The sequence below is a fragment of the Globicephala melas genome, chromosome 20 (assembly GCF_963455315.2).
Source record: "Globicephala melas chromosome 20, mGloMel1.2, whole genome shotgun sequence".
Lineage (NCBI taxonomy): Eukaryota > Metazoa > Chordata > Mammalia > Artiodactyla > Delphinidae > Globicephala > Globicephala melas.
The window spans coordinates 31,473,188-31,498,124 of record NC_083333.1 but is presented as its reverse complement, the minus strand read 5'-3'; the positions used below and the strand labels follow the sequence as shown (position 1 = coordinate 31,498,124).

At 52.8% G+C, this 24,937-nt stretch overlaps 1 protein-coding gene across 7 annotated transcripts in view; it reads left to right on the top strand.

The window, feature by feature from the left end:
* Window positions 1–24,937, top strand: part of TBC1D16 (TBC1 domain family member 16) — an 87,136-nt gene that overhangs the window by 16,864 nt on the left and 45,335 nt on the right. For 6 of the 7 annotated variants that reach the window (XM_030837911.2, XM_060291024.1, XM_060291022.2 and 3 more), the window contains exons 2-3: window positions 1,101–1,340; window positions 4,250–4,847. In XM_030837911.2, the coding sequence (XP_030693771.1) occupies window positions 1,163–1,340; window positions 4,250–4,847 (776 nt within the window). In that variant the 5' untranslated portion in view covers window positions 1,101–1,162. The remainder of the gene's footprint in view (window positions 1–1,100; window positions 1,341–4,249; window positions 4,848–24,937) is intronic. The other variant, XM_030837910.2, reaches the window with a different exon arrangement.

Below are 24,937 nucleotides of genomic sequence, written 5' to 3'. Positions count from 1 at the left end.
TCATACCTGTGGTCATCCTACTCCCAGCTTGGTGGGCGGCCGTCATGAGCCCCATTGACAGTAACGTCTGGTTGGTTCACATAGCTGCCTGGGCTTTTGTTTCATTTTTGCTGGAATTAAAATTGCTTTTTGCCAGTGTGTCGGGTGTTGGGTTTTCATTTCATGTTCTCAGTCCTTCTGTTTCCACTTCTGTGAATCGCCTGCTTTTTCTGTTGGGGTATTGCTCCTTTTTTTGCAGGGAGTCTTTAGGAATTCTGTATATATTCTGGATCCAATCCTTTGGTTTCTAGTTTATTTTTTTAAAGAATGAGTTGTCTGTTAACTTGGGTCCTTCACCTATCACTTGTGACCCCTTCCCAGCTGGGGCAGCCAGCGTGTGTTGGGACGTCAGGCTGGGCTTTGGGATGATGAGGACACACGGGGCAAGTGAGGGTGGAGAAGGCTGGGAAAGGTGGGAAGGATGAAGGAGAACCAGGATGTTCCCTGGGAAGCATCGCAGATGGCTGAGAATCTCAGGAAGGAAGGGACACAGGGGTGAACTCTGTGTCCTGGAGGTTTGGAAATTGCTGCTGTGGGAACAGATTCCTCTAGACCAGTTCTCTCTCTCTCTCTCTTTTTTTCTTTGGGCCGTGCTGCGCGGCTTGTGGGATCTGAATTCCCCGACTTGGGATTGAACCTGGGCCCGTGGCAGTGAATGCGCCAAGTCCTAACCACTGGACACCAGGGAATTCCCTAGACCAGTTCCTAACAGGGTGATTTTTGCCCCCTGGGGACATTTGCAATGTCCGGAGACATTTTTGGTTGTCATAGTGGAAAGGGTTGCTAGTGGAATCTGGTGGGTGGAGGCCAGGGATGCTGCAAAACACCCTACAATGGACAGGACAGCCGCCACCACCAAGAATGACTCAGCCCCAAGTGTCCGTAGCGCCACTGTTGAGAACCCAGCTCACCCTCCACATGGCCTTGTGCTAGCAGGACCCCTTCTGTGGTTCCACAGCTTCCGTTTCCAGCCCACTGGTGTGGGGTAGGATGCTGCCCCAGGAATACCCAGTCCAAGTTCATGACCTTGGCCATGCCCTTTCTCTGTCTTCCTCCCCCAGGCAGGTCTGGAAGAGCCCCGCCTGGGCCCAAGTGTGCAGAGGATGGAAACACTCCCCTGGCAATGTCTCTGGGCCGCCTCCTTCGCCGGGCCTCCTCCAAAGCCTCGGACCTCTTGACCCTCACCCCCGGTGGCGGCGGTGGGCCCCCTTCCGTCCTGGATGGGGAGATCATCTACTCCAAGAACAATGTCTGCGTGCACCCGCCGGAAGGGTTGCAGGGGCTCGGGGAGCACCACCCAGGTGAGCTCAGAGTGGGGAGGCCTGGGGTGACAGGCCTGGGCTCACATGCTGGGAGAGGAAGGCTTGGGGTCACAGACCTGGGAGGGGAGGGCTGTGGAGTCACAGGCCTGGGGAGAGCTGGCTGATCTCTGTAAAGTTAGCCAGCTCCTGCGCCACTTCCCCGTTTGCCCTAATTTCACCATCTGGGAAGCAGGCCAGTGACCTTTGACTCATGAAGGGGAGGCAGGACGGTTTAAGGGGAATTAGCCTGAATTTGCAAGTAGAAGAGGGCATTTGAGCACTACAGGGCTTCTGGGAGCAGGGAGCCCCCTGCGCGCGGGGAGGGAAACCAGAGGGAAGCGGGGCATCCTGGGGCAACCTGCCCAGTGAGAGGCTTTCCGCCAGGCCCCCTTGAGCATGTGCAGGAATGAGGCCCTCAGGACAGTCTTGGTGGTTTCGTCCCTTCCTGCAGTCCAGAGTGTGGGGTGAGGACTGAGTGGGGCGTGAAGCAGGCCTAGGAATCTGGGGACGTGGAAATCTTTGATCCTGCACACCCTCTGTGCTTAAATCCTCTGTTTTGAAATCGGGGAAGAAAATTCTTAGACTCTGCAGGGATGGAGATGGAGGAGGGTCCTTTCCTGACCCTCCACATGGGAGCCCGGAGTTACCCTGAGCCATTCCCAGGACACTCCAGCCCATGGCTCTCCTTAGTTCCGGGAGTGGGAAACTTTTTCCTGTAGTGGCAGTGACTTTGCTATCTTTTGCTAAGCCACAGAGAAAGAAACTACATTTTTTCCAGGGCTCCAGTTGTATTTTGAGCCCCAAAACGGCAAGCTTCCTTGTGCACTAAGGGAGTGGGCACAGATTCTCTCTGCAGGAGTGTCACTGACTGTGACTGTTCTGAGGCAGGGGGTGTTAGACCTGGTTATGGCAGCCCAGCACTCACACCTGAGTCCCTCAGCCCTGCTGCTCTGAGGAAGCATCAAAAAGATGGGTTAGTGATACTCGAGGTCTGTGTGGTCCTTTGTCATTTGCGCAAATGACTTGCAACAGACAAATGTATCACCTTATGTAATTTGCACAACAACCTCATGAGAGTGGCTGGAGCCTGGGCAGGCCTGTCTCTCGGACAAGGAGGCTGGTGCTCAGAGGTGCTCCCCAATGCCAGCCTGGGATGGAGGTGGGGTGAGGGCAAGCCCTGGGCTCATCCTGTGGGCTCCCTAGGCTGCCGAAAGGTGCTTCCGTATCCCCAGTCCCAGTGCACCTGCAGCCTGGCTGCAGCCCACCTGAGTCCAGACAGAGGTCCCACATCAGATGTCAATACATTTAAAATTATGAATTACAATCAGATCTGGGCACTTTAATGCATGCAAATTATGTGTCAACAAAGTACTGAATAAATAAAGTAATAAAAAAGGCAAGTTTAAATTATACTAATGAACTCTTTGGAAAGTATTCTGTCCTCCTGCCTTGATAAGCATATCTTTACAGTCACCCGGACAGTTAGGTGCAGACTTAGAATCACCAGACCCTCCAGGTTCCAAAGCAGGAAAGCCGGCTTCCAGCCCCAGCTCTTTCCTGCACTACAGGGGCCCCGGGTGTTCTCCTGGTGACACCACAGCCCCATCCACAGCCCCCACATACAGCTCAGGTGGGAAGCCCCGAGCAGGCCCTGGAAGCAGACTCTGAACTGTGAGGGCAGGGGATTCAGGGTCCTGGTCCCTGGAGTGTGCTCTAGAAGGGGGTGCAGGCTCTGGGTGGCATGTCACCTTGACCCTGTGGACGCTTGACCACGGGACCAACTCCGAGGACTTGGGGTGCCAGGTGCAGAGGTTCTAGGCCTGGGTCTGAGAGTGTTACATGTTCTGGGCATAAAACAAAAAAAATAGCAACAGCCTTTGGAGGGCTTCTGTTATCATCCTGTTGTGATGGGAGGCAAGGGAGAGGGGGCCAGAGGTCTCAGGCTCCCTTCCCAACCCAAAGCCACGTGATCTGCGGGTGTGGAGACACTTGGCCTCACCCGAACGTTATCCTTCTGCATAACTGGCTGACAGCCCTGGAGTTCCCCCCACCTCTTTTGGAAATGGGAGCCAGGCTAAGGATTCTGGGTTGAGCCAGAGCCCTGGGGCATGAAAGGGACCCCAGCTCCTGCCCTAGGGGCTTCTCAGAACAGAAACCAGGAGGCCTGGGAACCTGGTGCAACAGGCCCAGGAGTCAGGACACCCCGAAATGGCAGGTGCTGCAGGAGGAAAGGCCACCTTACCCCAGACTGAGCGGTCAGGGGCCCGAAGAGCCCACCCACGCACTGCCGGCAGCCTTGGAGAATCGCTCTTCTCATTTTTGTCAGCAGTGCAGGGCATGACATCGAGATGGCCCCTTCTTCCAAAACAGTGATAAGGAAGAAATGCTAAGAAGCCACAGCCGACTGGAAAAAGCCCCAGTGCCACTCATCTTGGATTTATTCTTTTTGGGACATAACAATAAAATCTGCTGCCTGTATCCGTCCTAAGATTGTGGTGAGGCTGTGAAGCCAGTGGGGCTTCTGGGTCCCTGTGCTCCCCCCAGTTCCCTGGGCTTGCCCGGACCGGGAGGCTGATGGAGGCAGGGTAGCTCTGGAGCCCCCAGTCAGTGGACAGGGTGGGGCTCTGAACGAGAGGAGGAGGGAAAGCACAGGATGGGCTGCTGCTTGAGGCCCCGGGCCCACTGGATCTGCTAAGTGTGTGTGCTTAGAAAATGCCCACAGCGCTCATTCATCCTGAGCTCAACTGTATCCCTCAGGTGTGTTTTCTTAGGGCCAGGCTGTGTCTGGAGCCTGGCTAGTCTGCACAGCCCCACAGTTTAACTACCCCAGGTGTGGCTCCTACGAGAAACCAGCCAGCGGCACCTCGCGCATGGCCTCCCTAACCGCCTGTGCTTCTGACCCCTCTTAGGTTACCTGTGCTTGTACATGGAGAAGGATGAACTGCTGGGGACCACCCTCATCCTCGCATGGGTTCCCAACTCCCGGATCCAGAAGCAGGACGAGGAGGCGCTGCGTTACATCACCCCCGAGAGCTCCCCCGTGCGCAAGGCACCCCGCCCTCGGGGCCGGCGTACCCAGAGCTCGGGGGCCCCCCCTCCGCCGTCCCCCATGGAGCCCAGGCCCACCCTAATCCCCAGAGATGAGGACATCCTGGTGGTGGCCCAGAGCATGCGAGACCCCGAGCGTGTGAGCCCTTCGCCCGAGGACGGGGAGAAGTTGGCCCTGGGCCTGGGGACAGACAGCTCCCTCCTGGCCTCTCAGCCAGCCCACAGCGACTCGGGAATCTTGTCGGCGGTCAGCTCGCAGGACGGGACGGAAGAGGGCCGGGAGCCGCGACCCGAGGCGGGCGAGGAGGAGGGCTCCTTGGAGCTGTCGGCCGAGGGCGTGAGCAGGGCCAGCTCCTTCGACTCGGACTCAGAGGCCTTCTCTTCACCCTTCTGCCTCTCGCCCATCAGCGCCGCCCTCGCAGAGAGCAGCAGCTCCGTGTTCCTGGAGAGCGAGAGCGGGTGAGTTCCTGACTCCCCACTGCCTCTCTGGAGCCAAGAGCAGCGGCATTTGTCCCCGCTCTGCTCACTGAGCGCTGAGGATGCCCGCATCCCATCCCGCCGGCACCAGAGCCTCCACACCCTGTCCCCTCACTTCACGCCACCCTGGGGGATTGTGATGGACGCACAGTCCGGGGGAGGGGGGCTGGGGGTTCCCTCCCTCTTCTCTCCCCTTCCCTAGGACTAACCATTCCCTGCCAGCTCTGACTGGCCCCATAACCCAGTCTAACCCCCCTGGTGCCAGACCCCAGGAGTCCAGGTGTCTTTTGTGCTCATCTCTGGAGGAGATGGTTGGTCATCCCCCAACCCCCAGGCAAACTCAGGGAGGCCTGGGTGGTGGCCGAAGGCTTGTGGGGGAGGCCTGGTCCCCAGCCAGGCTCTGTGCTTTGCCTGGGGCCAAGCCAGGCACGCGGCCCGGCCCTCCAGAGGCGTCCGTAGCCTTTCTACTTCTCACACCCTCAAGCTGTAAGAGGCTGGAACACAACCCCAGGGGGAAGTTGGCAGCATTTACCGTACAGCCCCAGAGCCCAGGGGAACCAGATGCCTGGGCACACTGGTGGGCTCACCGGCCACACAGGCAGGGACCAGGGCGGGCAGCAGTGAGACCTGCCCCCTGCCTGACTGGGGAGGGTTGTTGAAGTCTCGTGGCGGCCACCACACAGCGTCGTTAGGGGGCCTCAGGGCCTCCCAGAGGTGGGTGTGCACGAGGCTCATGAACCCGGAGCAGCCGGTGCAGGCCTGGCATGGGCAGGTGTGGGACTTCTGCCGCCCCTTCTCATGCTCGGCCGTGGTCCTTGTTCTCATTAGATTTCTAGGCTAGCAATGGTGATGATAGTAAGTGCTGACATAATCAGACAGTCAGCACACAATTGTTGAGCTCATGAGATGAGATGGGCATGTGAGACGTGTGAATGGTCTGAGCTTTGCCTGGGCACTGGGCATGTGTGCCATGGGTTCATTCTTTCCATGCTCCCAACCGTCCATCCCAAACCCTGTGAGGTAGGTGCTAACGTCGCCCCCTGTGTATAGAAGAGGAAAGCGAGGCTCAGAGGTCACCCAGCTAATTTAGGAGCTGAGTCAGATTCGAACACTGCCGGGTCTACACTAGACCTAGCGCACATAAGGTCACATGAACTGATGTAATCCCAGGAGAAAAGGAGTAGGGCGGAGGAATGCAGAATGCTTTGCTGGCTTCAGCGGGAAGGAATTTGAGATGGATTCATTCCTGTTTTCTTCCCCTCAGTAGGATGTGGTCCATTAGAGCCCAAGGGTAAACTGATAACATCCATCTCGAGTACTGGAGGGTGCATGTAAGGGGAGCGGTCAGCTGTAGCCGAGGACTCCAGTGCCCCATGAGGTTCCCTGAGCCGTGTGCTGTTTCCCACCAGGAAACCAGGCTGAGAACATAACTCAAAGCCACGCCTGGGCCCTGCCGCCAGTGGGGCTCTGTCAGCACTCCCCCTGGTGGTGCCACACTAAGTGGCACTCCCCGTGCCCCTCCCTCGGCCACTTTCTGTCTCTGTGGATTTGCCTGTTCTGGACATTTCACCTCAATGGTATCATGCAACTTGTGTCCTTTTGTGTCTGGCTCCTTCCTTAAGGTCCATCCTAGTGTGTCAGCACTCCGTTTGTGTGTCTGGCTAATATTCCCAACAATTTCCACCTCCAGTTGGATTTGGAAGCATTATTCTGTATCGCGTGCAGACTCCTGAGCTAAAGCTGGGTGGCGTCTGTCAGGTGTGAAAGTTTGGCTGCTCCACCATGAGCCCTTTCTGTGGTCACGCTTTGGGAACCCTACTTTTACCTTCCAGATCCCTGCTCCACCCAGTTTAATTTAGGGGTCATGTTTCTGCTTAGAGCTGCAAGACGTGCTCAGAAGACTAGTGCTGTGAGGGAGCTCCCTCCCTCGCCGTGGAGCTCCAACAATACCATATTGCTTGCTTTTCTGGCCCAATCAGTCCAATTCAGCCAAGGCTTTGGGCTGGGGCAGGATGGCCATGAGTGAGGTCCCTCCCTGCCTCCTGGGAGCGTGTGCTTCAGTCAGGGGCTGATGTGGAAACAGCCTGTCTTTGAGACGGAATGTGAGAAGTATCACATGAAGGCACCCTGGTTCCTGACCCAGCCGTGCTTGACAGGTTGCTGGGAGCTTAAAAAAAAAACAGATGTGATTTCAAAAGGGGCTGGGTGGGCCCTGGAATCTACATTTCCTGCCAGGCGGTCCCTGCAGTTCATGTTTACTTGCTTCTTTGCTCTCGGAGCTGAGTTGCAGTTTTGTCTCCCCACCGCATCTGAGACCTGGAAGCAAAGCTGGTGTTCCTCCACTCCCTCCCTCCCACAGCTCCTGCCCTGTGATGGGCCTGGAAATTGGGACTAAATGGTCAGTAGTACTGGGAGCTATAGAGCAAGGCTTCCCAGCCCAGCAAAAAATGAGAATGCCCCAGGCAGCTTTGAAGGCTCCTGATGCCCAGGCCACACACAAACTGATTGAACCAGAATGGCTGGGATGGGGCCCGGGCCTGGGCAGTGTTTGGCCTCCCAAGGGGTTTCCAAAGTGCTGCCAGGTATGAGAACCGCTGCTGGGGTGGGGAGCACGGGGAGAGAGATGTGGGCCTTGTGCCTCAGGCAGAGGGAATCTGGGTCGAGGTCCTGGAGCGCTGGCATCTGCTGGACCAGACACCCCTCAGGGAGCTTGTCTTTGAGGACTTGAATGCACTCATAGCGGCTCCTGGAGCAGAGGCTCCTAATTTAACTGGGAATTGGCTCCCTGGGAGGGGAGCAGGAAGGCTGGCTCATGGGATCCCTCTGGTGGCAGAACTGAAGAACTACACATGGAGGCTGAGCCTGAGGCTGGGGATGGGCGAGGAGGGGGAAGCAGCCCCCATCCGAGAGTCCCCTAAACATTTTGTTATGTGGCTGGTAGTTCACAGAAGGGCTGAGTCGTTAGAAAGGCAGTGTCCATTCGTGTGCTACCTGCGGGGTATAGCCCGGCACAGCCTCATCCCTAGATGGCAAGGCCACCTGCCATAGCCACCCCACCAGCCCCAGCACAGTGATGGCTGGAAATCCTTGACTATATGAGTGTCCAAGGACTATTGGGAAATGGGTGGACAAGGAGAGATGTGCTGCTGACTTGTCATCATGGACCCTCCTTCCATGGAGATCTGAGTTATACAGGCAGGGTTTAGGGTCTGTGGCTCTCAGCCCCATACCTTCCACAGTGTCAGAAATCAAGGCTTTGGATTGAGATGAAGGTGAGGATGACCACTGACAAGATAAGTGGCCATCCCGTCATTCGCTCCTGTCCTGAGAGGTACCCAGTCTCAAGGGCCAGTTGGATGAGGGTGTCATATAACAGGACCCGCATGTGGACCCCCGTGTGGCGTGTCAATTGCTCCCCCTTGGGGAAGTGTGTGGCGATATGTATGAGCTGAAACACAGCTCCACTCCCTAAATCAAAAGGTCTCTTCCGGAACTCGTCCTAAGAAATAATCTAAACTACAGAAATAAAGCACATTTGCATGAAGATGTTCATCATGCTATTCTTTACAATGGAGGAAAAAGGGGAAGAAGCTAGAGAAGGAGACCCATCCATTACAGTTTATCTTCCAGGTCAAGGGATTTTTAATGGGGGTCCATGAGCCCCCTGAAGTCTTACACCACTTCCTGTATGTGTGCTCATGGGTGTGCATTTTCCTGAGGAGGGGGCACCCTCTGACTTTCCAAAATGTTCAGAACCTCGGTACTGCCAGACAGAAGAATGTGTATTTGTAAAGGCTGTGCTGCAGCATGGAAATTTATAGTGCATCACAAACAAAGCAGGTGGCAAATGATGTGCACATTTTGATTGAAATCTATGGAAAGGCCTGATGCATGAATGAGGTGGGCCAAGCAGTGCTGCCCACTAGAACTTTCCAGATCTGTGCCTTCGAGACAGCACCACTGGCTTGCTCAGCTAGGGAACACTTGAAAGGTGGCTAGTGTGACTGACACACTGAATTTTTAATTTTATGTGATATTGATTGAGATAAATTTAAGTGGCACATGTGGCCACTCTATTGGACAGCACAGGTTGAGAGGAAGCTGTGCCAATTGTTAGGATAGCGTGGTTACGAGTAATTTTTTTCTTTTCTCATGTTTCAAAAATGTTACAGTGTGGTTATATTAATCATGAACCCACACACAGCTTAGACTGGCTCACCCTTGTCCACTGTCTTGCATGCTTGTTTTTTTATTTTTATTCTTTGGGGTTGTTTTGGCCGTGCCACACAGCCTGCGGGATCTTAGTTCCCCGACCAGGGATGGAACCCGTGCCCCCTGCAGTGGGAGCAGAGTCTTAACCGCTGGTCTGCCAAGGAAGTCCCTTGCATGCTTGTTAATGAGAAGACCTGCCAAGACCCTGTGAGGTCCTTCCTATGAAGTTGATGCTGATGGTCTGCCACCCTCGTCTCCAGAGTTGTCATCGGTGCCCCCACCCCCAGGGTAAATGCGTGCTGTGTTTCCCCTCTCTCATCCCCTCCTTTGTCATTCTTGGTGTGTGTTCTTGGGGCGGCCATCCCGAGTGAAGGGTGGCGTTCAGGTTACAGAACGAGCTGGGTGGCCTTGCCACGCAGGGACTCTCGCCGTGGCTTCATTGGGGCAGTGGTTCAGCCAGCCCAGATGTGGGTCCAGGAGAGCCGGGTACAGCCCCAGGGGGCCGCGGGCTGCCTGCCCTTGGGGTCTTGCTCCGATGCTCACCTGCCTCCTGACCTCCTGTCCTCTCCTCTTTTCCCACGCACGCGGTGTTTTGGCCAGCCGGCCCCAGCAGGCTCACCCTTCCCCAGCCTCCCTCCAACTGGAATGTTCTCCCCTCCCCTGCTGAAACCCCAGCCAGACTGCGGTCTCCTCCGTGACCCCTGCTCGCTCTACAGAGCTCCTGCTGCTTTCCCCCGGCGTCTCATTTGTGTGGCGTTTAACATATGCCGCCTTGTGCTGTTGCTTTTCCGTGAGACTTACCTGTCACCTGGGCCAGTGCCGTCCTATAGAACTTTCCGTGGTGATGAACGCTGTCCCGTGTGGTAGCTGCTGGCCACATGCAGCTATGAAACCCTGGAAATGTGTCTCTGGCAACTGAGCAACTGGATTTTTAATTTATTCATCTTCACTGAATTTAAAGTTCAATAGCCACAGGCGGCGAGGGCTTTGTGTTGGACAGTGCAGGTCCAGACGAAACAGTGCTTGTGAGGGGGGTGGAGGGAGGAGTCACACTCCTGGCAAAGAGTAGCCCCTCAAAATGCTCTGTCAAGGGAAAAGGGGGAAAAGACCAGAAAACTGAACAGGTGTTCCCCCCCACCCACGCAGGGGCTGGCTTACTAGGGGGTGGATGGCAGGAGGGGTCACAAGCAGAAGCCAGTGAGGAGGGACGGTGACAACGGATGACGGCGCCCACCCCGCAGAGGGAGCCAGGCTGATATAAATGGCAGCTTAAGTGCTTTTTGCCTTTAGGAGGAAAAGGCTCTGTGACACCAGAGTATCAGCCGTAAAGGCTGAATTATTCATACCTTCTCGTTGTCATTGGTATAGCAGGCCCTGCTCCTCCTACCCTGCTCTGGGGAGAATCCAGCCTCTGAGAAGGACCTGGAGCCGATGAGCTTGGTGGGCCAGGTCCAAGCGCTGAGTATCCTTGATGGGGGGCTGCCAGGAGGGACCCAGAGGGTGGCATTCTGGGTCACCCAAAGCCTGGTTAGGGGCAGGTTGTGTGATGCCATGAGATTCTTAGCTGCTTTGGACGGTTTTCATAAATAGCCTTGCCCCATTCCTTTTCTGTCCAACCATCTCAGGGGAGGCAGACAAGCCTGCAGGAGTGAGAGGTTCATCCAGAACCACTCACTCCTGGAGACGGGGTGGGGGGGCGGTGATATAAATGAGGGGGACGCTTTTCACCCCTTCCCACCCATAGTAGCTAAAGCAAATAAGAACCCTCTCCCACCTCTGGGATGGGAGGCTGAGAAGAGGGGAGGGGCCAGAAGGATGGGACCCTGAAAAGATGAAAGGGGGGAGCAACAGGGAACGGCCAGTGGCTAGACCAGTGGATGTCCTTGGAGGCCATTCCAGCAGCAGTGGGACTGGGGAAGGGGTGACGGAAGGTCCTGGGGCTGCTGCCACCCGGGAAGGGAGGGTGATGGTCGGAGAGGAGCTGTGGGACGGAATGCTGAGGGATGAGTGTGGGTTCCAGAGAGATTTAGGAGGTGGAATGGCCAAGAGTTGGTGAGACATAGGATGACCAGGTGCTGGGGGGGTGCACCCCCCTACCCCCCAAATATCAGGAAGATATCTCTGAGCTAACTCAGTATTGGGTTAGCCCAGGTCCCCGGATGCCCTGAGGATGCTCCTGGAACACGCACCCTCACCCCTTCGGGGCCCCCAGCAGCAGCCTGGCAGCCAGGAAGCTGGCAGCTTCCAAAGATCTGTTGTTTGGGTTTGTTTGTGCTTCTGTAACCGGGAGCTGAGATTTATTTCTTTAAAACATCCCATCTCCCGACACCCTGCAATCTGTTCTGTGCGTCGTTAAGACTAATCTTGTCTTATGTTTCTGTAGCACTCAGCAGGCTCTGTGCCGGCATCTCTCCCTCCACACCCGCCGCCCGCCTGTTCCAAGCCCCCCCAGCCAAGGTGGCAGTCACCCGTCACTCCCTATCTCTGTGCCTGGGGATGGCTGGTAGCAGTGGCCCAAAGGAAGCCGCTCCGAGAAGGGCAGCAGGCAGGACTGAGCCCTTGGACCTGCCTGGGAGCCTCACTGCTAGGCAGGGAAGCCAGGCACTGCCTGGGGAGGAGAATGGCCCTTCACTGTCTGCCCCGCAGCTCTAGAAACGCATTGATGGGCTGCTGCCACTGCCTCCAGGAGCTTGGAGGGGCTGCCAGGGAATTCGGGCTGGGTCTCGACAGTGCCCAGTCCCTTGGTGTGAGACTTAGGGCAGCTGTTGGCTCAGACACACTGTCCTGGGAGGGAAGGGGCAGGCCAGCTGGGCTGGGCAAGATCTGCAGTCAGATGTGAACCAAGTCCTGCGTGATCCCTGGGGCATGAGCTTGGCGAGGTGTTTAATCTCTCTGAGCCTCCGTTTCCTCATCTGTGAAATGGGTCCATCGTGAAGCCAAAGAGAGGCGATAGGCGAAAGCACTTCGAAAAGGTTTAGCACAGAGTAGGCAAATGGTATGATGATGATAAAATAAAAGTGGCACTTTTATGGCACCTACCAGTGTGCCAGCCAGATATTAAGTGCTTTGTGTTAGTTTCCTGGGGCCGCCATAAAGAAGGACCACAAACCGGGCAGCTTAGAAAAACAGAGAGGGATTCTCACAGTTCTGGACGCCAGAAGTCTGAAATCAAGGTGTCTGAAGGGCCTTGCTCCCTCTGAAGCTCCAGGGAGGATCCATCCTGCCTCTGCCAGCTCCTGGTTCTCCAGCCATTCCTCATGGCTGCGTCCCTCCAATCTCTGCCTCCATCGTCATGTGGCTTCTCTTCTTGTAAGGGCACCAGTCCTTGGATTTAGGGCCCACTCTCAATGCAGGATGATCTCATCTTGGGATCTTTAACTAATTATATCTGTAAAGACCTTGTTGCCAAATAGGTTCATATTAGGAGGTTCCAGGTGGATGTGAATTTGGGGGACACTATTCAACCCAGCACATGCTTTGTGGGTACTGACCATTTAACCCTTAAAACAACGCCTGTGGTCAGGGCTGTTCTTCTCCTGTTGTAGAGAAGCTTGAGGCACAGGGTCACAGAACGAAGGCTCCTAGCTGAGGTACCAGCTCTGAAGTTAAAAAAGCAAAACAAAGTCGGGCCCTGTGAAGCCCCTGTTTCCGTCATCACTTGGCATATCAATCGCCCCTCCTGGCCCAGCCCTGGCAGCCCTCTGGGTCTGTTCAGGAGCCCCCCTGAGAGGCTTGTGGGGCCCGAGCAAAGATGCTGTGGAAATCTACTTTAAAAGTGACAAAAGTAATATACGTCTATTTTAGAAATTTGGGAGGAAAGGCATAAAGAAAATATTTACGGTCATCAATCCTTTCGGCATTGCTATTATCATTTTGGTTTGCTTCTCTCTGGCCTTTCAAAGTTGGGGATTGTAATTGTGCATCTCAGGGGTCAGCAGATCTTTTCTGTAAAGGGCCATGTAGTGCGTATTTTCAGCTTTTTGAACTGTACAGGCCTCTGTGTATCTTCTTAACTCTGCCCATAGAGAGAAAGCAGCCACTAGCAATATGAAAGTAGTTGGGCGTGGCTGGGTTCCAATAAAACTTGATTTATGGACTCTTTGAATTTCATATAATTTTCATGTGTCATGAAATACTTCCCTCCTTTTGCCTTTTTCAACATTTAAAAATGTTCAAACCCATTCTTCAATTAAAAACCTGCACACGGATGTTTGTAGCAGGTTCCGTCATAAATGCCAAACTTGGAAGCCACTGAGATGTTCGTTCTTCAGTAGGTGAATGGAGAAATAAACTGGTCCATCTAGACAAGGGAATTCTATTTGGTGCTAAAAAGAAATGAGCTATCAAGACAGGAAAAGACATGGAGGAAACTTAAATGCATGTTGCTAAGTGAGAGAAGCCAATCTGAAAAGGCTACAGACTGTGTGATTCCAACTATATGACTTTCTGGAAAAGTCAAAGCTATGGAGACAGTAAAACAAAGATCTGTTGTTGCCAGGGATTAGAGGAGAGGGAGGGTTGAATAGAGCATACGGAGGATTTTTAGGGCAGTGAAACTATTCTGGATGACACTGTAATGCTGATACATATCCCTATGCATTTGTTAACACCCATAGAATGTACAACACCAAGAGTGAACCATAACATAAACTATGGGCTTTAGATATTAATAATAATGTATTGATATTGGTTCATCAATCATAACAAATGTACCACGCTAATGTAAAATGTTATTACTAGGGGAAAGGCCGTGTGTGAGTGGTGGAGTATCTAGGAACTCTTTGTACCTTCTGCTCAACTTCTCTGTAAACCTAAAACTGCTCTACAAAATAAAGTCTATTAAAAAATATTCTTAGTTCATGGGTTGTACAAAGACAGACAGCGGGCCATTAGGTGCTGACGCCGGGTCTAAACCAACACTGTCCAGTAAAAATGTAGTGTGAGCCACATAAAATTTTAAATTTTATAGTAGTCTTGTTTTTAAAAACTCTATTTTGAAATAACTGTAGAGTCGCAGGAAGTTGCAAAAAATGTACAGGGAGGTCCCATGCATCCTTCATCCAACCTCCCCTGATGGTAGCATCCTGTGTAAAACCATAGTACATGTTCCAGACCTGGAAATGGAGGCGGGTACAACTCACAGATCTGGCTGGTCTTTCAAGCACCCATTTGTGTGTACATGTGTGTAGATTCCTGTGCAGTTGTATCCCGTGTGTAGCTTTGTGTAACCACCACCACAATCAAGGTACAGAACAGTTCCATCATCACTCGGCTCCCATACACTCCCCTCATAGTCACAGCCACTACTCTATTCTTTGTCTCTGAAGACTTTCATATAAATGGAATCACACTCTCTGTAACCTTGATATGGGCCTTTTTTACTCAGCATAATGCCCTTGAGCTCCATCCAAGCCATCATATGCATCCGTAGTTCTTTCCTTGGTATTGCTGAGTCGTACTCCATGGTGTACACAGGTCAGTTTGTTTAACTGTCTGCCCTTTGAAGGAAGCTCATTGATGGGTTGTTTGCAGTTTGGGGCATTTATGAATAAAGCTGTTGTGAGTATTTCTCTGGGAGAAATTCCCAGGGGTGCAATTGCTGGGTCGTATGTATGGTAGTTGCATGTTTCATTTTAAAAGAAATCGCCCAAAATGTTTTCCAGAGTAGCTGTGCCGTCTTACATTTTTACCAGCAGTATGTGAATGGTACAGTTTCTCCACACCCTCACCAGCGTTTGGTGTGGTCACTATTTTATTTTTTGGCCATTTTGATATGTGTGTAGTGGTATCTCATTGTGGTTTTAATTTGCATTTCCCTAATGGTTAGTGATGTTGAGCATCTTTTCATGTGTTTCTTTGCCATCTGTTTATCCTCTTTGGTGAAATGTTTCTTCATGTGTTTTGCCTATATTCTAACCGTTTTTTTTAACTGTTACATTTTTGAGAGTTCTTTATATTTTCTGGATACTAGTCCTTTGTTAGATACGTGATGTGCAAGTATTTCTCCCAGTCTGTAGTTATCTTTTCATCCTCCCAGCAGGTTCTTCCACAGAGCAAAATATTTTAATTCTGATGACACCCAATTTATCAGGTTTTTTTCTTATGGATCTTGCTTTTGGTGTCAGGTCTAAGAACTCCTGGCCTAGTCCTGAATCCCAAAGATGCTCTCCTGTTATTTTCCTAAAAATTTTATAGTTTTACATTTTACATGTAAGTCCATGACCCATTTTGAGTTCATTTCAGCGGAAGGAGTGAGGCTCAGGGCCTGGGGGTGTTTGGCTGCCCCAGGACCACTGAGAAGGCCAACCCTCCCCCATGGAACTGCTTTTGCACTTTTGCCAAAAGTCAGTTGGGCATATTTGTGTAGGTCTAATAGCCCCATTTTAATAAGTAAAAAAGAGACATGTCAAATTAATTTTAATAATTACCCAGTATATGCAAAATATTACCATGCGATCAATATTAAAAGTTGATGAGAGATGTTTAATATTGTCTATCTTTGTACTTAGTCTTGGGAATCCCATGCAAGCTTTAACCCTAGAGCACATCTCAGTTTTAATTCGTCACATTTCAAGTGCTTGATGCCATGTATGGCACAGGGCCACCGAGTCGGCCAGCTCTAGTCTCTATTGGTTGGGGTCCTGCTTTTGTTTTGTTTTTGTTTTTATTTTTTTAAATGTTCTCTGGCCAGCCCTCTTCCTTTTTCCTTGATGGCTGTGTGGCTTCTAGGAGGAGGTCTGGAGAGCATTCTGTTGCTCCTGCTTGTTGTGGGGAAGGTTCTGTAACCCTGACCCCTCCCTGGCTTGGAGCAGGGATTCTGAAAGTCACCAGCCAAGTGTGTCACCCAACGAAGTAAGATTCCAAAGAGATGCATGGTGGAGCCCTTGCATGGGTGGATCTTCTTGAAATCATGCTATTGTCTACTGCCCCCCCCCGCCCCCGCAAGGACCATCAGCTCTTTAGAAAGCTGGCCTCTTTCTATGAAAGCTGTCAGGACAGGGAGGAAATAGGTGCATCAACCCTCCTGAAGTGAAAAGAAGGAAGTTCAGCCTCTGGGAGAGGCTGTGCTCCCCAGGGAATTGGCATCCCCACTGCAGGATGGCTGTCGAAGGACAGGAAATGAAACTGTTGTCGGCCTTTCCCCCTCAGCTCACAAACCACGACAGCCTCTCTGGAGGTACCTGATGCAGCCCTCGATGATTTGTTGCAGGGGGTGGTGGGGATGCTCTCTGCGGGCTATGTTGCTCTGACTGCACAGAGCCCCACTCGGGAGCAGGAAGCTAGAGGCCCTGGAGGCCCTTGCTCTTGCATCAGCAGCCCTGGCAGGGACTCTGCAGGGCCCGGGGCCCACCTGAGCTTCTGAGAGCTCTGAGCATGAGGCCACAGAGCAATGACGTGACAGTTCCTCCTAGGTGAGACGGGGAGCCCGAGCTCTGCCTTTCGGGACTCCCGCTTGGCTGTTGCAGTGTAACCCAATACCTGATGAAATCCTCCCTAAAAGCGAGAGGGGGTGGCAAATGACCTTTGTCTTTTGATCAGAACGTACGTTCCTGTATCCTGTACTGTTTGCCTTAACGTTCATTCCCAGCAGAGTAAACAAGGCATTTTTACTTGGATTTTCCTTTCAATTCAACCAGTGTTCCCTAAATGCCTGTGATGTGCCAGGGAGAAAGGGCTCCTGGTGGCCCCTCCACCATATCCAGAATGTGCTTCCTTGCTTCAGGGAATCTGTTTGGGGAACCTGAGAGTATCGTTTCCCTGACGATCTGACAGCTGAAGCCCGGCCACACTGGTCATTGCAAACCGCCTGCCCTTTGAAAGTCATGGGCTGGAGGAAGCAGGCCTGGACTCTGGTGCCAGCAGGTGGCCTTGAGCAAATTCCCGACCTTCCTTAGCGGCAGGCAGTGACACAGATGGTCCTTAAGTGTGGCCACCCTGGAGCCGAGCCCCTGATCACCTCCCAGCTCTGCCCAGCCCTGTGCCCTGGCAAGTCTCCATCCTCACTGCCCCGCCTTTTGTCCCACACAGTGGGACAGTGACCATCCATGCCCACAAGACCATCACGGGCAAGGCCCCTAAGTGCCCTGGAGGTTCCCAGGAGGAGGCATGGAGACCAGCCTGCAGGCTTAGATAGCACGTGCCTCTTCTGTTACATTTTATTTGATGGTTTCCAAGATGGGATGCAGACCCTCTAGAGAAGGGGGCCTTTCCTGAGGAGGGGTTTTGGGGCCCCAAAGGCCTATAGGAAGGAGGTGCCTGCCAGGGTCGAGGTAATATGGGAGTAAGAAGTCAGAAGTGGAAATGTTCTGGAAGGAGAGAGGGGGGCTGTCTCGTGGGTCACAGAAAGGGAGATTCGCACACATCTGGAAGGGAGAGGGAGGAGACCCGGGACCCAGCAAAGGGGGCGGGGGTGGGGTGGGGTGGGGGTGGATTTGGCCTCTCCCAGGAGCCCCAGGGCTGGCGGTTAGGGCCGGACCCTGTAGATGGTAAAGGCATCAGGATCTGTCTTGCTTCTGTAAATATTTAAACACTGGGAGGATTATTTTTGGTAGCTACGGTCTCTCTCCAAGCCTGGCAGGCTGCCGGGCTGCCGGGAAGAGTGTCGAGTGACAGCGGGCTCCCTGCACGCTCCCCGGTGCTCCGCGTGAGCACGGTCACAGCAGCCACGATTTAATTGGGGTCACGGGCCCCCCCCCTTTTGGGAGAGGGTGGACAGGCACCGGCTTATAGGCTTTCACCTTCAGAGTGAAACTGACGTGACCAACATGGATGTCAGGTCTCAGAAGTTCCCCTGACGGTAGTTGAAAGTGACAGTGCCTCGAGCTTCCAAACCACGAGCAGGGAAGTGTCGGGCCAGCTGCCCGGCCGGGTACCCCCCAGGGAGGTCGCCACGCTCCACCAGACCCACCTGGGGTGAAAGGACACATTGTGTGCCCCGCAGAGCATGAGGGGCTGCAGAGAGCCGTCTTTGTCGGGTCCACGGGGCTGACGTGCAGAGAAGCCTGCTCTCCGGGCGGGCGTGGACGTGGGGCGCTGAGGGCCACCTGGGTCCGACTCTGGGATTGGCAGCCCGTTTCCTCCAGCCCCAGAATCAGGTTTGTCTGGACATCACGGCCCTGCAGCTTCCCCATGAAAGATGAGGCCGGCAAACACCATCCTTTGAAACTCCACTTTCCTGGAGGCGGCACTTCAGCTGAGGAGGGCTCTCCATGTGCCCAGCAGATGGCAGGCTTCCTCCAGATCAGCCAGGGGTGTCCCCTGCCCGATGAACCCGCCGCGCCTCCTGACCCCACCCCCACCCGGTCTCCCCAGAGGGGAAGTTCCATCTGCCCTTTGTTGCTCACCTGTCCCCACTCACTTCCCACTGTCCCCTACCGAGGGGCTCTCTGAGGGTGTGCTGTTGGGAGGGGGACACAAGCTCAGACCCAAGCCAGCCTCCCTTGGCTGTGGAGCTGCCAGACGCTCCTTTCCTGTGTCCTGTCTCTATTTTCAGCCAGCTTCTCTCTCCCCACTGACTTTCTGTCTCCTCTCTGGGGGTCTGATGGGTGGAGTATTGCCAGCATGACGCCCCCCCAACCTTGCGCCATCCACGCCTCCCCAGAGATCAGATGGGTCCTAGAGAGGCTTGGCCTCTGGCTCCAGAGTAGAGGTGCACGGCTGATGTCAGACCTGGGATGTGAGGAAGCGGTCAGCCAGATATAGTCGCACACAGGGATGCAGCCTGGTTCCTGTCCTTCCCACTGCCCCTGTGGATGTGCTGACCCCTAGGACAGCCCGGCTGAGTCTCAAGGGTGGCCTTGTTTGAGATTTACTTTGCTGGACCCCCTCTTTTTTAAAAAAATTATGATTTTTATTCAATATATAAATAATACGGGGTTAAGTGTTAGATATAAAGGGATGGTGCTCCAAAGAATTGAAAGCAGGGACTCAAACAGATATTTGTACACTCAGGCTCATAGCAACATTACTCACAATAGCCGAGAGGTGGAAGCAACCCAAGTGTCCATCGATGGATGAATGGATAAATAAAGTGTGGCCCATCCACGCAATGGAATAGTGTTCAGCCTTAAAAAGGAAGGAAATTCTGACAGAGGCGACAACATGGATGAGCCTTGAGGACATTATGCTACGTGAAATCAGCCAGTCACAAAAGGACCAATATTGTATGATTCCACTCGTATTAGGTTCCTAGAATTGTCAGATTTATAGAGACAGACGGTAGAACAGAGGTTACCAGGGGCTGGGGGAGGGTGATGGGGCGTTTCATGGGGACAGAGTTTCAGTTTGGGAAGATGAAGAAGTTCTGGAGACGGATGGTGGTGATGGTTGCACAACAATGTCAATGTACTTAATGCCACTGGACTATACAGTTAAAATGGCTAAAATGGTAAATTTTACGTTATGTGTATTTTGCCACAGTAGAAGAAAGGACAAAGATGGGAAAAGAAGTTGAGATCATCAGGGTAATTGGGACTGTGAGAAACCACCTTGGGTGCACATCTTCCCAACCTTTTGAGAACCAACTTTTTCAGATTAGCCATAAGCCTGTGTCGATTGTCCCCTGCCCCAACATTGGTCTGGGACTTCAGGCACTGGGCAGTCATGCCCGTATGGCCTAGGACTCCTGTCTGGGGGCATCTCTGTGCCGGCTCTGTCTAGGCTGGAAGGAGAGGCCGTCAAGGCAAGCCACGGCACCATGGCCAGAGGGCTGACCGTGGCCTGGGCTCCCACCACCTGCCTCCTCCTGGTGACCAGGGCCTGAGACTGGTCGCCACACATGCCTCCCTGTAAGAGGGACGTATGCCTGCTCTCAACATGTCTTGTTCAACCCAAATCGAAGGCGGCGGAAAGTCAAATTCAGTTCTAGGCCCTGAAAACTGGTTCTTCTGAGACTCTGGTGGGCGGGGAAACCTGCAGAAAGCTCCCGGAGGCTTCAAGGTGAGATCAGGAGATACTGCTGTCCCAGCCTTTTCCAGAACTTAGAAAAACAGACTCTCCCCGTCGTCTTCGGGGAATTGGGAAACTGAGCATGCCCTTCTGGGTGCCTGTCACTGAAGGGAGGGCACCATGGGTCCCCCTAAACAGGACCTCGAGCCCCCAGCCTCCCCACCTCCTGCCCCAGAGGATGGGCGTTGACACTGGGAATCCAGAAGGGGGCATCAGGGAGGGGCATGCCAGCCATGAGCGTCTCCCTCCCACCCCCAGGAACCTCTACCAATAGCGTGTGATGAGATTGGCCAGGACCAGTGTTTATGCCCCTCCTCTTACAGCAGGAACACTGGTTTTTCTATTAATGAATGTTCTAGAGTCCTCCCAGCCTGCAGCAAAGGTAAAGGCAGCTCGGGTCACAGGCAAAATGAGCGAGGGCCACTGGGGAGGCGGGCCTGGCTTGTGGGAACTGGGCTGGTGAAGCTGGCCTGCTCTCCACTGCCCACCTTCTGTTAGCCTTCTGGGCTCCGAGGTGGCTACTGTCAGAGCCCAAACCCCTCTCCTTCTTGCCCTGGGGCCAAGTAGCAGGAGGTGGGGTACCAGTTGGGGTGGGTCCCAGGACCAATGCCGACTGCCCCAGAGGGCACGCCTGCCTTCTCAGAGGGACCCACACAAATTCCAGGCCTCCAGAAACAGCTAATCATGGAGTGACCTTTGAGTTTGGCAGGTGCTCAGCCAAAGATCAGCATGAACTTGGCCCAAATGGCCCGTGTCCCTAGTGGCACAGGGCAGGACCTCCAGGCTGCCCTGGGGCCCACCTCTGGGGTCATCGCTCACGGAACAGCCCAGGCGGAGCCTGAGCCCCTGATGACTCAGCACCCTTCACCTCTGCCAGGACAGGGTCGCCCTGCAGACGGTGCTTGCGCAGACTTGCCCGTCCAGCCAGGATGAGAACAGCCCCGCCCACATGGGGAGAAGCCTTTAAAACAATTCTGAGCTCTGCACAGGCCCTTAACCCTGGCGGGGGTAGGGGAGAGGCAAAGATACCTGTACTTATTAGGACTTTCTCTGCAGCAGGCGAAAAATCATGTCTTTTTGTCCTCGAGAACACCCAGCGCCTTGTGTATTTTGGAGGCCCCTCTGTCACTCAAACAAGGCTTAAAGAGGAATGCTCACCTGCTCAAGGCCACACTGATGGAGATGACCAGAAACCAGTTAAAAGGCTTTGGCGTTTAACCGAGTACAGAGCGGTAGTCCCCAGCTTTGAGAACTCCACTGCGATTGTTTAATGGGCAGAATTCACTCCTTGTTCACAGTACCTCTTCTTCAGGGGAAAGCGGTGCTGCCTGTGGGGGTCTTACTGGTTCCCCACATTTGGGGTGCCCTTGGGGCCACCTCGAGTCCAATCTGTGAGTGGGATTGCAGGTCACCGCTCCCTAGCCATTCACACCATACTTTTACCCAGAGTTGGCGTTTGTATAATGGATGGCGGAAAATGTCCCCACTCATCCCTGTGCTTTTTCCCCCATTTTTAAAGAAACGTCCTTTGGGGAAAACTTTTTCTCTCTTAATTGATTGAAAGACTTTTCCTTGGCAGAACTGAGGATACTGGGTCCCCAGAAAGGGCCCGGGGTTGGGGGCAGACATGGGGTGGGATGTGGTACACTGTCCAGCCTGGCAGAAGTGGGAGGCATGGCTATGCCTGGGCTTTTCCACGGGGCTGGCCAGGGCACACTTCACTGTGCTTGGCAGAACTGAGCTTTGATTCTGTGAGGCTTTAACTGACAAAACAAGCAGGAACCACTGAGTTTTGCTTTGTGGCTGATTAACGATTAAAGGGACCAACATTCCATGCATAAAACCTTCCAGAAAAACTCCCTTCACCCCTAAAGTGAATGGTCTGGGGTTTGTCCTCTTTGCAGTGGAATGGGTGTGTTGAGTTGCTGCTGTGCGCTGATGGAATTCTTGGTTCGGAACACAGGGGAGCAGCCGCGGCTGCGAGGAGCAGGCAAGCTGTGTGTGTCTGACTTTCCACCACCATCTAATGATTGGGCAGATCCAGGGAACCCCATTGGGTGGTGCCCACCGCGCCCCTGGTAGCTGACAGTGTAGGGTTTGGACTTAACACACAGCTCTCTGTAGTTGACAAAGGAAAACTATTTCCAGTTTGGGCAAACTGGCCACAGCCGTTGCTGAAGCTGGGGGAGAGGCCCGCTGACTTGGTGTGACTTTTTGGATGGTAGAGTTTTGTTTTGTGACTTCGGAAAGAACATGAAAGACTAGGCAGACGTCCACTTGCCAAGGAGCCCAGGGCTGGTGGCCAGGCCAGCACCTCCCTGGTAGGTGTCAGGGAAAACGTTCAAAGTAAATAAATACAGTGATTTCTGGGAGTACATAATACCTTTCCCCTCTCTTTCCTAATCCCAGTGCCTGGGGCTGGAACCCCACAGGGGAAGTTCTTGTCCTTTCATAACTGAAGGTTGGCCTGGGCCTGGACAGGAATGGGGATCCTGGCTCAAAACACACGTCCACACTCACATACACATGTGTACACAGACATACGACATATATGCGCACACACACATACGCATACACCAGACATGCACACACCCCACACACATACACATACACAGTTTCAGGGAGAAGAACTTGAGAGTATTTTGTTTGAGTCAGAAGAAAATATTCAATATCCTCTCATTCTCCTCTACATGTTTAGTTTTTCCTTTGCTGTTTTTAAGAAAATCACTTTCGGAATTGCTGGGCTAGTTTTTCCAAGTTTAAGATACAGTCAGCCCTTTGTATCCGCAGGTTCGGCATCTGCTGATCAACCAACCTCAGATTGAAAATACTTGAGAAAAAAATTTTCCAGAAAGTCCCAAAAAGCAGAACTTGAATTTGCCACATACCAGCAACTATTTACCTGGCATGGATATTGGATTTACAACTATGTACATAGCATTGCCACTGCATTAGGTATTATAAGTTATCTAGAGATGGTTTAAAGTTTACGGGAGGATACATCCCCAGTGTTCATGGCAGCACTATTTATAACAGCCAAGGCATGGAAGCAACCTAAGTGTCCATCTACAGATGAATGGATAAAGAAGATGTGGTATATATACACAATGGAATATTACTCAGCCATAAAAAAGAATGAAAAAATGCCATTAGCAGCAACAAGGATGGACCTAGCGATTATCATACTAAGTGAAATAAGTCATATAGATAAAGACAAATATCATATGATATCACTTATATGTGGAATCTAAAAAAATGGTACAAATGAATTTATCTACAAAACAGAAATAGACTCACAGACATAGAAAACAAACTTATGGTTACCAAAGGGGAATGGAGGGGAGGGATAAATTAGGAGTTTGAGATTAACAGATATATACTACTATATATAATATAGATAAACAACAAGGATCTACTGTATAGCACAGGGAACTATATTCGATATCTTGTAATAACCTATAATGGAAAAAGATTATATTTATATATATATGTGTATATATACATGTATATGTATATAAAACTGAATCACTTTCCTGAAACTGACACAACTACACTGAATCAACTATACTTCAATATAAATAAATAAATAATGTATCCAGGAGGATATGAGTCACTTACATGCAAATACTGTGCCATTTTATATGAGACTTGAGCATCCTCAGATTTTGGTATCCACAGAGGTCCTGGAGCCAATCCACCATGAGCATGAGGAAGGACTGAATAGCCTCTAGATCTCATACAGACATAACATCCAAGACCCTCAGAGGGTTCCAAGCCTGTGGGCCTCCAAACACGTGTGTTTGCCCCATATTAAAAGCTCCAAAAAGGAAAATTCCTCGCCTGCCTCTAAGGCAGCCACTGTTGAAAGAGCCCCCAAGCCCCTCTGAACCCAAATCTCCTTATTCCTACATAGTGTCTTTTCCCCTGAGAACCAGCTTGCAGCAGTGCCCAGCGTTCTCCCGGCGGAGTGAGGCCACAGTCACAAAACTGGGGGAAAATACTTCCCAGGGGCACCCCCCCACCCCCAGCCTCCACCCTCGGAGAGAGTGATGGTTCCTGGTCACCGGGCACATGCCTGCACTTGTTTGTTCTGTTTCTAAAATAACCATCCTTAAAGAAATGCTTGTTCCTCACCACCCCCAGACCAAGATGTTCTGGACAATTCCCTCTCTTGGTTGGGTGGGGCCACAGCCTGGAAGACGCTTCCTGTAAGCCGGCTCCCGGCTGGAGGCCCGATTCTGCTCTGGGCAACGATACAGCCCCGCCCCCATTGCCAGTCCTGACCTTCTGTTGCCCACGGTGGAGGTGCCTGGGCTCCACCTTGCATCCGAGGGCCTCTGTGTAAACAAAAGACCCCAGATGACTTTTCTCCAAGGCCACTGCAGGAAGGGAGCCTGGGAAACACAGCAGCAGAGCCCATAGGGCAAAGGAACAGCTGACCTCAAGTCCAGCTCCTCTCAGCGGTCGTGGCAAAGGCAGCCCAGGGCCTGCCTGGACAGCCCCCAGCCCAATCCTGCCCAGCCTGCCCAGGAAGGGCCTCGGACATCAGTCTGGCTGCAGGCTTCTCATTCAACCAAACCTACCCGTTGACCTAACAGGGGTGACATGTCCCACTGAGGATGCGGGATACAGGGCTCAGCCACAGCCTCCTGAAGGGTCAGGTTTGCCGAGCTCTTCCTGGTGAATGGGAAACCCAACTGGGATGTTGCTTTCCAAGGTTAAACCCACTCACTCGCTGGAGTGGCCCCGTCCTTTTGTAAGGCACGAGGAGTGGTGCATTGTGGACATGCAGGCCCCACTCATCCTTCAAAGCAGGAGTTGCTGGCTTAAGCCCGTGCTTTCTCAGGTGGCAGGGGCAGACTTCGTCCTCTCCTTTGTCCTCTGATGCAGATCTCGGGGTGAGGATGCTCTGC